The following is a 15,802-nucleotide window of genomic DNA, read 5'->3' as shown; positions in this document are numbered from 1 at the left end:
CCCTCCACACAAGACTCAGTGGTCTGCGTGGAAGGGAGTGTAGACAGACTTTAAGAGCTAAGGGTGACAGATAGCATCAAAGAATGCCCCTTCCAGACACACAGGGCCGTTGCACCTATGACCTCACAGTGGTTGTGGCATCGTGCGCACAGCCTGCACAAGCTCAAGCCAAACAAAATCCCAGCACGGGGCAGAGGGAAGGTGGGCATGAACTCTCATCACTAACCGAGAAGCCGCTGGCATTTGCTAGCTGCTGGGAGAGAAAGAGTTGGATTTTATAAGTGAGGTGACCTCTGGGAGGGCAACTGCACTCAGAGACAGGCCCCACTCCTCAGACTAGCTGAACAACCTAAGCTGACCTTCGTGAGCTTAAAAAAAAATGGAAAAGGAAACTCAAACCTGGAATGGTAGAAAGGGGAGATGGATATGGGAGGAGCTGGAGATGGAGGATTGAATATGATAAAAACACACTGTATAAAGTCTCAAAGAATTAATAAACTACTATTTTTAATAAAAGTGAGTTTATTGTAAAAGAACATTCAATTCCATGAAACTCATATTCAAAATAACTTTTAAAAAGAAAACCTTTTGGGTTGAAAAATTAAAAAAAAAAAAGAGGAAATAGAAGTATCCTGTCTGCGATGCTTAGGACACCAGAAATATTTCTAAATGTGATTTTTTAATCTAAATTAATTAATTAAACTTGGCTGTTTTACATGTACGGGCATTTTGCCTGATTTTATGCCCGGCGCCACATGCATGCCCTGGGTCTGCGGAGGCCAGAAGGGACCTCTGGAAACGTGGTTGCTGATGGTTGTGAGCTACCTTGTGCTGAGAATCAGAATCAAAACTGGGTCCTTTTAAAAGAGAAGCCAGTGCTCTAGAGCTGTCTCTCCAGCTCCAACAGGATTTTTTAAAATTCTAAAATGTTTGAATATGCATAATGGGATAGCTTGGCAATGAAGAACAACTCTGCCCACAGAACTGCCTCGTGCTTCTTCTATACCTCACTCGTGGCAGCCAGCCTGCAGGTTACTCATTTGTTTGCTTTCTTTTATCTTGCAGAGCTGGGGATTCAAAGCAGGGCCTTGCACAGGCTGGGCCACACTGAGCTGCACCTTAACTCTGGTGCAGGTCTTTTCCTTAACTCTGTGAGACACCAAGTCTCAGTAGGGTCTCACCAAAATGTACAGGCTGATTTTGAATTCTGTAGCCAAGGTTGGATCCTCCTGCCTCAGCCTCCTTAGAGGCTGGAACCACAGACTTGTGCCGCCAGGACAGGTGTCTGCAGATAATTTTCATGCATATTTTTACTGTGCCTGTGTCTTGGCTACCATCCTTCACAGCAGGTCAAGCGTGAGGTTTTCCCCTCTGAAGTACAGCAACAGTATTAAAAAGGTTTGGGCTTGTGGAGCTTTTCAGTTTTTAGATTTTTCAATTTATGATTATACATAGAGTGTGTACATGAAATACAAGCAAGACTGCGATTTGAGGCCCAGGAGTGATTTGATATACTTTGTGCTTTTCGCTGTTTTCCTAAGTTGAGCACATTTAAGCAAGAAATAAAACAAAGTCATACTGAGCTGGAGGTATAGCTCAATAGGGAAGTGCTTGTCCAGCATGGCCCAAGGCCCTGCGCTCACCCCCAGCATGGCACATACATGCCTCTGTCCCCCCCAGCTTCCTCCTCTCCTCTCTCTCCCCGCCTCACACAGAGTCATGTATCTTTTGGGACCCTAACACTGGAAATGAGCTCCCAGTTCTGCCAGCCCTTTACCTGTCTCCAGCATTTCCCCTCTCAGTGTCAAAGAACCCCAGGACCTCCCATCCGGGCTGGGGCACGAGGTGGGAAGCCCCTGGGGCAGGGGCCTATCGACTCACTTGCTGATGCAATCATCCTTCTTGTTGTAGGCGTGGATGACACCCAGACCCTGCATGGAGGAGGTGATGTGAGAGAACCACGGGGACCGGCTGATGTTCTCCACCTGCTTGAGCTCCTGGACTCCTCGGTGAAAAATGCTGTGGGGAGAACGAGAGGGTCCAAGACGGTCACAAAGTCTAGTCTCAGAGAACTCTCCCTCTGCACAGGCAATCCAACCCAGGCCTTCCCCATGGCAGTTAAGTCAAAGTTAGCATTCGAACTGGAAGAGAGGAGCCTATTACTCCTCTCCGGGATGTCCTGTCTGGCCGGGTGGGGGATGGGCTGCTGAGAAGTCTGAGCACACGTTACTTCATTTGCCTTTAGACCTGCATGCTTCCCGTAGCAAGAATGACACGAACGGCACACAGCGCAGACTGCAGTTCCAGTCTCTGAAGACCCGGATTTCACACAGTGCAGCCTCTGAACACAAGTCAACAAGCTCTCGATGACCAGTCAGAGAGAGAGGGATCTCATCTAGTTGCCAGGGTGCAATCCTTCAGAGGTAATTTTGTACAGTGATAGCCTCGGGAACTGAGTTCAAAAACGTACTCTCATAGTACTGTCTTGCACCTTACAAGGAGGCTCCGAGAGCCCTGATGATAGGAGACCTAGGCCCTTGCGCATGCAAGCTTGCTGGCTATCCCGAGGGAGTCAAGCGTGCCTCCTGACTCTCAACTAAAATGAAGCCACAGAATGAGGAAGGCTCAGCAAATTCATTGTAAAAGTACAAGATAATTAGGTCAGATTTGCTCTTTGGTCTCTCCCGTCTTCACAGCAAAGGATTGGGTATGTCAGGCAGATTTCTTTTAAGCTTTTACTAAGTCAATAGCAATAGAGAAGACAGCAGCAGACAGCCAAACAAAGGTATAACAAACGAATAGAAGTGCAAAGTGGTCCACTCCAAGTTCTGACACCCACGCATGCCTCATCTTTGTGACGGACTTTCAGAAAGCATTTCTGACCCCTCAGCACAATAAACCCTAGAGGGCGGAAATGTGTGCTTTTCTCAGTGGTACCAAGGGTAGTTCAGTGAAAAGCCTGGCTCTGCAGAATCCTGCTTCCAATTCCCACGATCACACCTGCTCCTGTCGGGTGCCCATGCCAGTCTCCAGCCACAGTTGACCCCTCATACCTTTGCCATTGTCACTGCCTCAGACTTGGTGTTTGAGTCTGAACCCGAAACTGCAGCCTTGACTGCTCCAACACCTCCTCCCCCAGGCCACCCTCCTCCTCCACCAGTGTCCCATCTTAGCTTGCCCTTGGTTGCACCAATCTCCATGACACCCAAAAGTCTCCCCCTTGTGAAACCCTGATGACACTGCCTTGTAAACGCACCCAAGCCCACCCCTTTCCCACCCTCACTGTGTGGCTACTCATGTCTGTCCCTCATCAGCCCTTAACCAAAACTCTAAATCTATCAAGTTTGCTTACTGTTTAATTCTATCTTTCATTGTCGAGGACTTAATTGCCTCACCTCACCTGCTCCTCTGACACAGACACGGCATACATTTTAGTGACTAAGATCTTTGGGGGAGAAGGAACAGATTTGCAGCATTTCAAGATTCTCCAAACTAGCTTCCCGGCAAAGCAGGAATTCTGGCCCAAACCATTCTAAGTTACAGCTCTTTGTTCCCTCTCAGTACTACCCACAGTGGCTGATGAGAAATCCTGCTGGCCCTCACCCCCATGGCAAAGCAGGGTTACTCTTGTCCCATGGGAGATGGAAGCGTACAGCTTCTGGTGTCCCTCATGAGGGGTGTGTACAATTCCCTTCCACACCTCTCTGTACACAGCAGTCTTCAGCTGCAGCAAACACTGTTTCTCAAAATCAAAGTGACTGGAGAAGGGACTTCTCAGAGCCCAGTGGTTAGGAATGAACAGGCAGACAGATGGCAACCTCCCCCCCACCCCACCCCCACTTGTGAGTTTCCTGAACCAAATAATAATTTACCCGCCTCCTCGCATTGCTCTAGGACCAAAAAGCCAGACGTATATGAGGCTCTTACCATAGCACCTGGTGTGTAACAAGTGCCAAAAATCTAGGATTCTCCCATCAGAGAAGAAAACAGGAGCTCAGCATCACCTGCCTTCCAGCTGGTACACATATTCATTCACATTCTCTCCCCACCCCCACTCTGTGTGTGTGTGTGTGGGGGTGAGGTTTAGGAATCTCCCCCTTTCAAGTTGTGTATGATCCTACCGTAAAAGAATGAGGAAGATTATAGCCAGGCCGGCCAGAACCAGAAGGACCACAGGAAACACTGCAGCCATAATCACCAGAATAAACACCACCATAAAAAACTGCTGCAGAAAGTTCTCGGCGTGGAACGGCAGCCTCACGTCCAGCTCGTCCATGTCTTTAGAAAAACGGTTCATCAGCCGGCCTGTGGGAGTTGTGTCAAAGAAGCTCATTGGGCTCCTGACGATCTGAGGGTAGGAGCAGAGTGAACAGAGTCGGTGAGTGTTCGGAGGACTTCTCGCAGGGCAGGAACGTGAGAGCAGGGGGCTGGACCCATTTTTCCAAAGTACGGGCCAGCAGGTCAGGAGCTCCTCGGGAAACGAGGGTGGTGCTCCCCATTCTTAGACCACCACCATGAGCGGATGTGGGAGAGATCCTGGTAACACACGGGGCTTCCTCTCCAAATCTCAGGGGCCTCCTGGGACAGAGAAGCCTGGCCCTCTCAGAGGAGGAAGGGATTTGGGGCCCCAGAGAAATAAAATGTCAAGTCTATTTGTCTGTCTACTCCACAAAGTGATGGAAAGCAAGGGCTCCTCTCCAGGCTGTTGCTAGCTGGGGCTCTCAGAGTCAAGATATGTATCTTCCCCACCATCCTTCCCGCCTAAGGGCCCATGATGTATCCCTACTGCTTTCTGAAACTGGCCTTCCTATACTGTACCTCAACAAGTGGCAGACCCCCTGAAAACTAGACGGCAGGCTCCGGGAGAGCTGTTCCGTGCCCAGAGTCGAGCCCAGGGTCTGGCACACTGCCAGGGCCTGCTGAAGGCTGTGCACTGAGCAGCCGGTGGACCAGCAGCCCGCTGGGGCCCTACCTTGTTGAACACCCTGTTGTGGAGCGAGGAGGATGCCCTCAGTGTGGTGTTGGTGAAGGTAAAGCCTTTGATGATGCCGAATGCCAGCACAGACACCATGCTTGCTATATAAACCAACTGGTACATGTGGTGCTCGGTGTCTTGCAGGATCTGGTCGGCACTGCAGGCTGAGTCGTTGCTCTGGGGCGCGCAGATGGCCTGGCACGCAACAGAGAAGAAGCATCAAGGACCGTTGTGCTATCAGGAGAAGGGGGCTATCCCAGACAACCTTTCCAAAGAGAAGAAACGGAAAAGAGGCACTGGCTGCTAAAGAATGAGTCAGGAGGGACGGGAGAAATGGCTCAGTGGGCAGACTCTGCCGCACAAGTGTGAGGACCTGAGTTCAGACCCTAACTGGCATGTAAAAGCAAGGCACGGTGGCCCAGGCCTGTAACCCCAGTATCAGAGTTTGGGGGAAGATGGGCAGATTCCTGGGGCTCAGTGCCTAGACACCCCTCAACAAAACAATGGCTCTAAGTTCAGTGAGAAACCCTACCTCAAAAATTAAGGTAGAGAGTAGTAAGGGAAGATACTCAAAAAGCAACCTTCAGACTTCACACACACACACAGACAAGTGCCTGCGTTCATACATAGAAACGAACAAAATTTAAAACAACAACAAAAAAATTAAGTTCAAGAATGAGTCATGTAGGTAAAATCAACTCAGGTCCCTCTGGGGCTGTCTGAGCGTCACATGCCTCTTCCACAGAGGGGCACCTGATAATCAGGTGTAGGACAGCTGTCCTGGAAGCTACCTGTGCCTCAGAAGACCTGCAGTGATGCTAGGTCAAGAAGACCCAGAAACAAACAGGGCCTCTGGTTTCTAAGAAGCTGGCCTGGCTCCCCTTGGGCAACCCAGACAAGACAGAGAACAAGCGACCAACCTCCCACCTGCCAAGCTGCCTAGCTAGCAGCAGCTACAATCTAATGAGGTTCAGGGGTCTCTAGGTGGTCCAGTTCCTCAATCCTCTTCCCTGGCCTGTCTCCAAGAGCCACCTGTTTGGGGGTGCTGCTGCCCTGCTCTGGAGTCCCTGGCAAGAAAGAGGGAGCCTAGCAAACCCAAGGGGCTTGCAGAGCATTCCGACAAACTACGGCTTCATCCCTCCCAGCGAGAGGACACAACTTCACCAGCATTTTCTGGAGAGGGGCCATCTTCCCCTGTTGCCGAGAAATTGACAGTTTCATTTTTCTCTGGGCTGTGTGCTAAAAGTCAAGGATGCCTTTGGGGAGCAAACAAACATGTTTCTTCTAAATGCCATTCTGCTGATTACAGTAATGGGGAAATGTAAACCAGAGGTGGCTGATGGATGAGCGTCTGTCGAGGCAAAAGCATCCCTGGGGGGTTAGCTGATGAAAGGCTCAGCTTGCAGAGAAGGCTTTTCTGTGCTGGAGCTTGTAGCCACAACATTGAAGGTCAGGAACAACCACAGGGGCACGCCACTGTTGCTGCGTGTTCAGGGACCTTTTGAGGAAGCCTTGAGTTTAGGGATGGCTCCACTTGACCTTACATCTGAGGTTCTCTGAGGAATGCACAGAATCTCCATAAGCAGGGGATGTCGAAAAATACACATATTTGAAAACAGATCTTGATTTATCTTCACAGAACAGGCATCTCACTGCCCTATGCATAAGGACAGCTTCTCCCCTCTCCCACACGCATGCACCCTTACTTTGATGTCATGGCAACAAGGTGGTCCCACCATAAAATCTTGGGAGATGAGCAGGCGACCCCTACAGCACTTCCCTGGAGCTCCAGGAAAAGCTTTGAAAGTCACATCCAACAACCAGGGAAGATTCTAGCAAGCTGGAGGGAAAGAATGTATTGGTCCCACCCAGGAAGGCCCTTGGCAAAGATGGAAACCTTAGGAGAAATGGAAGGTCCCTGACGACCTTGGAGCACTTCCAAGGCTGCATCTGTTTCAGGCTCCCTGCTAAGGCAAGTTTGGAGAGTAGAGCCATGTAAGAACCTTCTTGCACTAATTGGTATCCATGACAAGATGGCACTTTCTCTCCAGAGTCTGAGATATACCAATCTTTTTCATCTCTCTAGGTCCCTCTCTGTCCCTCCTCCTTGGAAACTTCAGACTTATACTACCCTGCTCTGGACATGATTTTTCAGCAAACTGTTTTAACCTGAAGTTGTTCATGCAAAACCTCCAGTTGCCTTGCTTATTTTGAAAAGCAAGGAAAAAATCTCAAGAATTTGAATTATATGGCCCAGAAACTGGCCTCAGTGTCTCCAAAAGGGGCAAGGGGACAAAGGGAAAACACTGGGTGTCACTCTCTGTTTGGCAAGCTCTGTTTAGTTTTGTTTCCAGATATAGAGTCGGCATTGTCAAAGGAAACTCACCTGGGATCCTCTGTCTAACCAGAGCCCCAGCCACCAGGTGCTGAAAGCAGAGCAGCCCATCATCAGGAAGAAGAGGCACAGTACCAGGAAGGAGGCCAGGTACCCTGCCAGAGAAAGGGGGGGGGTGTTGCAGATGGGTGGCAGATGTGAGAGCCAGTGGCAGATTTGTCTACCCTGAGCCTCACCCTTAGGATTCGGGAAAGTCAAAGCCTGTAGAGAAAAGATCCCTGCCAGAAGGGTTCGAATGCTAGGTTGACTCAAGATGTCTTATTGAGCCCCTGCACCCCAATAAGGATATCTGTCCCATTTTATTGAAAGCATAACCAAATATCAATATGTTAGAAAAACCTTACCATCTTAAAAAATTTTTTTTGTTTGTCTGTGTGAGACAGGCTCTTGAAATACAGACCAGGCTAACCTCAAACAATGGTTAAAATCATGATCCTCCTGCCTCAGCTTTCCCCAAAGCTGGGATTACAGGCATGTGATACTGTACCCATTTGCTGTTCCATTTAATAGGAGCAATACATTATTCACTAAAAGCAAGCCAAGAGTGCAGCCTGATGGGACCAGCCTGTTTTTCCAGGCCTGAGAATGCTTGGGGAAGTAGATCACAAGTTTGAGGCCAGCCTGAGCTACACATAGACACCATCTCTAAAAATATACATATATCCAAATCCCTAGTCTTGCTGGAAGAGACTTGTACATGCAGACAGTTTCGTGTGACGAGCTGATCACAGCTATGCTCAACCATCAGTGTGTGTGTGTGTGTGTGTGTGTGTGTGTGTGTGTGTGTGTACCATCAATGGCTCCTGGCTGCTGCCCACTCAGCTCCAATAAAACAGAACCTGGCAGCTTTAATGGAGATAAAAAATGACTCCATTTAAAGGGCTGTATTATCAGACTTTAGGTTTTAGGAGGAAAATGAAAGCACTGATAAGCAGCCCTGGCATAAGCATAAAAAGAGTAATTGGTGAAGGAATCATAAAAACATAAACCCAACAGTTTAAAAACAGATTTTTTAAATGCAAATTAAATCAAGAAACCTGATGTTTTATACCAAACCTCCAGAAGCCTTAATATACGTGTGGTATGTTTTCCAGGTCACGATTCCTTCTCTGAGGGATTCAATCTGGACAAGTTGGTGCACGGGAGCTATGGAGACAAACACAAGGCCATGAGCTTCATGGCCAGAGGTGGGCAAACAGTGAGGTCAGCGTTTCCCCCTTTGCACCCCTCCCTCCACTGCTAAGGGCACTTGTCCTGTTTTCTACATGCTTTCTAATGTGCCTTGCTTAGTTTATATTATTTGATCCTCCTTATAGCCCTGTGAGGGATGCGGCTTGGAGTCTTCTGAGGAGTCGATGGTGTTTGCTATGTGCTTACCCTGGGAGTATATGACTGTGCTGGCTCCCAGAACTGGACATTAAGCAGAAGACACAAATGAGAATGCATTGAGAGCCCCCAAGCTCCAGTTGGGCTGTGTGCCCTGCTGTGATGGGACAGGTGGATGGGGGAACGTTGTACATGGCCTCTTTTCTACCTCACAGATGCCTGATGGACAAAACCCCATCCTGCTCTGCCTGGGAGCCCACAAATGTCTTTGGAATGTCCCGTTACCTTCTCAGGCTGCAAAATGAGGGAAAGGCAGCATATAAGGGCAACCCAAGGCACAAATGGCAACAGTCCCTTCAGCCTGCCAGCCAGCCAATCCAGTGGAGTGACTGGCACCATTTGGGGCTTTTCCTGGGCTTTAGCAGTGGGTGAGGACAGCAGCACAGTCTTCAGTGTGTGCCCTGCCCTTTCAGCACAATGCAGAGTGCTCCTCAACCCAGTGGTTAACCTTGACGTTTCACCATCTACTTTCCTGTCCAGAGAAGGGTGGGTGGTCTCTCTTCCCCACAGGATGTCAGATGCTGAGCACCAACAACCAAGCATACAAGAGATATCGTGGTGTTTTCCTTTGGCCTGGGAAGACTTACAAGCCATAAAAATAAGTTGTCTTTTCCAAATGTGCACGTCACAAAAGCGTTAGCATTGCCAGATTCCAGCGACTCATGACTTTTTTCTTCACATTTTTAACATTCTGAAATCCAGATGTGCCTTCCTTTTGATAGGCACTACCGTTTAGTTGGCAGGGTTTTTTCCCTCTCTCTCTGTCTTTAGCTGGTTATATAAAATGATGGAGAGCTTGAAAGATGAATGGCATCTTCAGGGTGCAGCTGTGAACTCTTGGCTTTTGATTATTTGTCTTCTTGCTTTGCTTCAGAAACAGTGCATGTTATGGTTGGCCAGGCAAGACTCAAACTCATGATCTTCTTGTCTCTGTCTCCCTCACTCTGGGATTACAGGCCTGTGCCACCACACCTAGCCAAAGTGTGTGTGTACGTATGTGTGTCTCTGTGTGTTTCTTGCTACATATGATCCTACATTATTAGTAAGGATCATGACTCTGGCAGAAAGCCACCCTGCTGAGGGTACTTTGAGGACTTGTAATCCCTAAACAGACTGAGGCAGAGTTTGTGCCCTGGGGATAAGGAATGAAGAGCAATGGTCTAAGCAAGAGAGGTAGCCCTGGCCAGTCTCATCTCTCTTTCCTCTTACCTGGAATTTTCTCATAATCTCATCCTCAAGCCCTCCACCCTTTCCTATCTTCTCATCATGTTTCCCCTAGGAAACTGCTCCACATTCCTGAAGGACCAGAGTAGAGGTTGCGCCCTCTGTGGAGCTCCCCAGAGCCTATCTGTTACTCCTGTGGCAACTCCCCATTACCTTTATCCCAGGTTGCCACAGCTCCCCCTCTGCCTGTGACCTCTTCCAGACTAGACAATAGATCTGGGACACTGCATCTCTTCTCTTCAGGTATGTTTCAGAACTTGGTGCTCATTACAATGCTTAGAACGTGTTTGCTGAATGGACCTGTAACCTGACCCAGCCTTGATCCATCTGCTGCTTCACTCATGACATTTTCTCAATGTTTCCTGTGAAGAGCGGGGGCTCTTGAGTTCTCCCTTGCCTCTACATCACTTCCATGAGCTGCTTTGACCTCTCGGGAAGGAGGGAAGAGATCAAAGCAGCACATGGAAATGATCTAGACCTGACTTCCAAAAGTCATTATGTTTCAGGCCCTCTGCTAATCACTTCATGGACAATTTCTCACTTATCCTTTGCAAGACTCTCTGAAGTGGATTCTATTACTTCTCTGCTTTGTAGATTAAGAAACTAAGGTTACGAGTTCTGGTTTTATGCTGGACAAGCATGACACCAACAGACATGCTATCATGGAAAGGGAACGTTCACAAGGACGCAACTTTGGTATAATGTTCTTTTGGAATGTATACACCTTACCCTTGTTCATTCAAATGCTGATTTCTCTCCCCAACTCTCTGGTTTCAATCCAGACACTGCATTGTTATACTTATTCTAAGCATCTCACCTGTCTCAACTTTGTGTAAACATGCCAAAATGAGACAACCAGCCACAATGTTGAGCAATGGGGACGAAGAAGTAGGAGGGAGAGGGGAGGAGCTAGAGGAGAGAAAGGAGTGGGAGGCAGAGGAGGAAGAGGAGTGGCAGGAGCAGAAGCTGGGGGAGCAGAGGCTGAAGGAGAGGTCTTGGAACGACGTGGAGAGAGGAACTGGACCTAAGATATTACTAAAAGCAAGTATAATGGGTAAAATCTGAATGGTAGGAACCTATGTGGGCTTGGAGGTTTAGGATGGAGTAACTATTGCCCAGCATTGTGATCTAGGTTAAATAAATAAATCCCAGTCTCTGTGTGGTGATTTGTGTAAACAGCTGGTTTAGGATTAACCGCAGCTTTACTAAAAGATACATCAATAGTAAATGTTAATGACCAAATACAACACCCAACCCTACACAAGGCCCCACAGGCAACTAAGGAGTCCTGAGAGCAGGAGAAATAGTCCTCCCCCAGGCAAGAGCACACCAGCTGGTTATCTTATACCAAATGGCCAGCTCTGAAAACATGTACATACAAGTAACATGTACTTGTTATATGTTATATGTTATATGGATGGAACATACATACACACACAACAAGTAAAGAAAAAGAGGTTGTGAATTTGAAAGGGAACAAGGGTGAGGGCACACGGGGGGTTAGTGGGAAAAAAGAGAAGTGTGAAAATATGATATAATTGCATTATAATCACAATTGATTGATTGATTGATTAATTAAATGCGGACAATTTCTTGCTCATGGTGGCCTCAAAACAGAGAGAATGAATGCACCAATGGCATCTCCTCTTTTCACCCTTTTATTCCATCTGTGTCCCCAACCTAGGGGATGGTGATGCCCTCATTTAAGGTGTGTCTTCCTTGGAGGTGACTGTTTCTAGGAATGTCCTCAGAAAGAACCCAGGAGAGGATTTTACTAATCTTCATAGGGATTCACAACCTGATCAAGTTGACATTACCCAACATAAGATCATACTACAACATACCACAACCCTAGCTTCCCAAAGCAATAACCATTGTTTCCACTCTTCTACCCTGATAACGGATGCTCAGCATGAACTCCAGGATACACAACCAAGGGAGAAGATGGTAAATACCTTTTGTGTCTACAAATTCTTCTGTTTCAGGTTCTTTTGGTTCATCTTTCACATCTCCTGAAGCCAAGTCTAGGATGAGAAATTGTATAATAAATAATGAAAAAATCTGTGTGCACTCAGGATCCAGGGGCAGTGAGAGAGGGGACTGTCATCTGACTGTACCAGAGTCTTCATCCCTCTGAGCTGGGCTCTCCTTCAGTGTCTCCACCATGGCTACATTGTAAATGCGCTCTGGATCCTGGAGATAAAGTGAAATGACTTCTGAAAGCGAAATGACAGACTTCTCCCAAGTGGAAAGTCACGAGGAAAGGCTCTTAATCCCTCTTACTGGGCAGGCCCACTGTTACCTTGAATTGCAATCCTCGGAGGCTGTGGATCAGCTTTGCATAGCGCCCCCTCTCTTCCATCAACTCCTTGTGGGTGCCCTTTTCACAAATCTCTCCATCTTCTAACAAAATGACCTCATCACAGGACTCCAGGAACTGCAGAGACAGTGCAGCAATCCACAATGACTCTGCCTTGCTGAGAGCAGTGAGACAGCCCGCCCAACCCTCGTCCACCAAACTCCCCGCCTACTGTCCCAGAATCACTGAGTTACAGGGTTTTCAATCCTGGCACTAACAGCATGAGGAGGCAAATAATTCCTTGTCTTCAGTGCATTGTAGGCTATTTCACAGTCTCTCTGGTCTCTCTACTCACCAGAAGAATGCCTTTCCCTGGTTGTGATAAACAAAAATGTTGGCAAGTGTTGCCAAGTGCCCCTGGGGGAGGGGGACCCCAGTTGAGAACCACTGAGCTAGTCCCCAGCCTCTTGGACACAGAAGCTGGACTCAGGCTGCCACAGTGATGCAATCAAAACTTCCTTGGCTGCTTCCCTCTGAATGAGTAACCCTAATAAGAAATCAGTTGGCTATTATGGAGGCCATGGTTTGGTAAAGATAAGAAATACAGTCTAATTCCTGTCAGAAGCCCCAACCCACTGAGTCCAGGGGATAGAAACCAAGTCACAGGCCACATCGCCATCAGCTTTAACATTACAGTGATTATGTGAGAAATATTATATGCCCCATGCTACCCAAAGCACCTGATCTTCTGACCCTCCGAGACCCTTCACGTTCACGTCCATCCCGTGATTAAGGAATTCTGCTAAGAGGGACTTGCTTTAATTTTGGAAGAAGAACGAGCTCTTCTTGATAGGGTCCACCCATCAAAGGGCAGATAGTCCCCTCTGAGAGGCAGGCAAGATGCTGAGAGACTGGGAACAGTCCTACTCAAAGAAGCCAGAGCTCCCGCTTTGCACTTCCACTCTGTTCAAGGCTAAACTCCATTCGAATCCTGAACACAGGGGCTACTACTGATGGCTGTACACATTTGCTGGGATTCCCCAGGCAGGAACCTGGCTCTTAGTGCCCAGTGGAGACCCCTTCTGACAGAGCTTCCTTTCCCCACAAGACAAACTTGAACCTCGCACACCATTCTCTAATGCTTCATAGCCTGATGGCACATCTTATCTCTCAACCTCTGCGGCTCCAGACCCAAGGAAGCTGGCAGCGTGGGTAAGCCACTCATTTTCCACATGAGGAGAGGAGGCACACGGGGCCTACTACGGTCTATAGGTGTTTCTGCCTGTGTGTGGGTCCACAGCCTGGACTTGAAAGGGCCCGCAAAGGTCCCTCTGGCCAGCGAGCCCTCAGTTCACCCCGGTGACACAGGGGTAGTAGCTGTGTGCAGCCGTGCTCTGCGAACACTTAGGAAGCTGAGCCCTGAGTGGATACCAGCAGCTGACTGCTGGCCTCGCTTTGTTTCCTCAAGTAAACAGACCAGTGACTCTTCTGACCGGTTATGCCAAAGCATCTGGGGTCGTAGCAGCTTAAGAAATGTTCTGGAAAGCCCCAGGGCTGCAGTCTGAGGCTGAGCCCTCCCCTCCCCCACAAAGATTGGGATGAAAAGTGCATCAAGACTATGGTGCCACCTGGTGGCCCTCTTCCTTTTCCAACAAGCATAAAGTGGATGAAAATGAATGACCTTGGAAAGGTATAGTACTGGAGAATCTGGGAAAATACTAGCTTGCCCAAGATCATACCGATGGCTAGTTGAGCACCAAAGATGGCCAGGAAGATTTACTCTCTGTGAGAGATCCTGGAGGCACAGCTCTGTCTCACACCCATCAGAACCCAGGACTCCTCAGAAAGGCAGTCCTTCCAGGGCAGGCTGTTGCCAGAGACTGGATATTCACAGGTCAGGGCTGTGGTAACCACACTTAGGACTCTGGCTAGGCCAGAGGCCATTTCTAATCAAAACATGGGATTCCAGACTGAACCCAGACAGCCTTCTACCTTAGCCCTGACCTGCAGGCGAACTAGGAGATCTTGTCCTACTAGCCTCAGTATTTTCTAGAGTGGTGGCACACCTGCTGGAGAAACCAGACACCTACTTGTGCAAAATTTGGATGTTCAAAGCTTATTCTGGGGAGGCTTGGTCCCAACATTACAGAGTCCTATAGCTATGGCGACCTTACTTGCTGCTTCGATCCTCCCACCAGCTCAACTCCCCCACCCCCGAAAAGCAATGAGATCTGCCTCCTGCCCCCAGATCAAGCCAGATGGCCAACGAGACAGAGCTTTCTGCATCACTATCCCAATGGGCCATCTCCCAATGCCCACGGGACACTTTCTACATTGAGAGGTGCAAACATGTATGCACATACAAACACACACTCACACCTATAGTCTCCCTCTCTCTCACACACACACATACATGCATGCTCAAACATGCACACACTTGCACACGAGTTCACACACATGCACACACATATGCATGCACACACAAACATAAAAACACACACATACAGCTTATCTCAAAAACTTGCCATAGGGAGAGTAGAGAGAGACAGCCTGGTGGGGAACCCTGGATTATCTTGGGTAGAGAGGGGATCCTAGACTCCCATTTTATAACCTGTATGTGGGACAAAAACAACAAGGTCTGTGACCATGCAGCCAAATTCTGCAGTTTTAACATAAACCCTGACCTTTTCTTCTGCAAGATTCATCCTCTTAAGCCAGAGAGAGACTGTTTTTCAGTTGGAGACAGGCTCTAAGAAGGCAGGAGTGCCCTGAAGCCTCAGCGCTGGCCACTAGTCCTGGCTACCGGAGCCTTTCCTGGGTTGGGGGAAGACTGGGGAGTCTGCGGCCCTCATCATTGAAGTCCATGACTTTCTGGGTAAGGAAAGAAAGCAGAGCTTCCACAGTCCTCAGACAAGGGGCCCCTGACCTCAGGCCCATCAAGCCCCCGTTGGAGAAAGGGTAGAGCCTGAACTGTCCCTGTCTGACTCTTCATTTCCTTGGCACCAGTGGCCCAGATCTCAGAGCCAACTGATCTTGGAGAGTCTACTCTGTAGTGGAGGAAAGGTCATGTCACCATTGACCCCAAAGACTAAGCCAATGGAGTCATACACAGAGAGAATCGGGCACCACGAAGCTGGACTGGCCAGTGTCTCTTACATTTCCTGCCCTCTCCATCCCTGTCCAGGGAAAGCCAGTTCGTTCGGGGTGGGAAAGGCACATTTTAGACAGAATAGGAGTCTCTTTGAACATCAAAGGCTGCGCTCAGCCCGAGACCTCATGGGTCACACTTGTCCCTGTCACCTGCAACTGGTGAGTAACCAGGACCACAGTCTTCCCCTTGAGTGTCTTCTTAATGCACTCCTCAAAGACATGCTTCCCCACGTGGGCATCCACGGCCGAGAGCGGGTCATCCAGCAGGTAGAGCTGACGGTTGGCGTACACAGCACGGGCCAGGCTGATCCTCTGCCGCTGTCCCCCCGAGAGGTTGACACCCCGCTCCCCAATCTGTAGACAGGGATGAAGA

The 15,802-nt window shown here is 48.7% G+C and overlaps 1 protein-coding gene and 1 long non-coding RNA gene across 2 annotated transcripts in view; one reads left to right on the top strand and one right to left on the bottom strand.

Moving 5' to 3' along the window:
• Abcc12 (ATP binding cassette subfamily C member 12) overlaps nt 1–15,802 on the bottom strand; it is a 59,910-nt gene that overhangs the window by 17,266 nt on the left and 26,842 nt on the right. Inside the window, exons 13-21 of the mRNA XM_021656888.2 lie at nt 15,580–15,783; nt 12,283–12,417; nt 12,098–12,173; nt 11,936–12,004; nt 8,427–8,516; nt 7,362–7,465; nt 4,973–5,170; nt 4,122–4,348; nt 1,882–2,019 (exon numbers count right to left, since the gene is read on the bottom strand). Of these exons, the coding sequence (XP_021512563.1) occupies nt 1,882–2,019; nt 4,122–4,348; nt 4,973–5,170; nt 7,362–7,465; nt 8,427–8,516; nt 11,936–12,004; nt 12,098–12,173; nt 12,283–12,417; nt 15,580–15,783 (1,241 nt within the window). The remainder of the gene's footprint in view (nt 1–1,881; nt 2,020–4,121; nt 4,349–4,972; nt 5,171–7,361; nt 7,466–8,426; nt 8,517–11,935; nt 12,005–12,097; nt 12,174–12,282; nt 12,418–15,579; nt 15,784–15,802) is intronic.
• On the top strand, nt 7,340–9,211 carry LOC132656851 (uncharacterized). Its single transcript, XR_009594617.1, has 3 exons — nt 7,340–7,460; nt 8,465–8,573; nt 8,687–9,211. It is a non-coding gene; the product is annotated as an uncharacterized LOC132656851 (long non-coding RNA).

The sequence above is a fragment of the Meriones unguiculatus genome, chromosome 10 (assembly GCF_030254825.1).
Source record: "Meriones unguiculatus strain TT.TT164.6M chromosome 10, Bangor_MerUng_6.1, whole genome shotgun sequence".
Taxonomy (NCBI): Eukaryota; Metazoa; Chordata; class Mammalia; order Rodentia; family Muridae; genus Meriones; species Meriones unguiculatus.
Note: the sequence above shows the minus strand (reverse complement) of the source record. Positions and strands in the feature narration are given on the sequence as shown.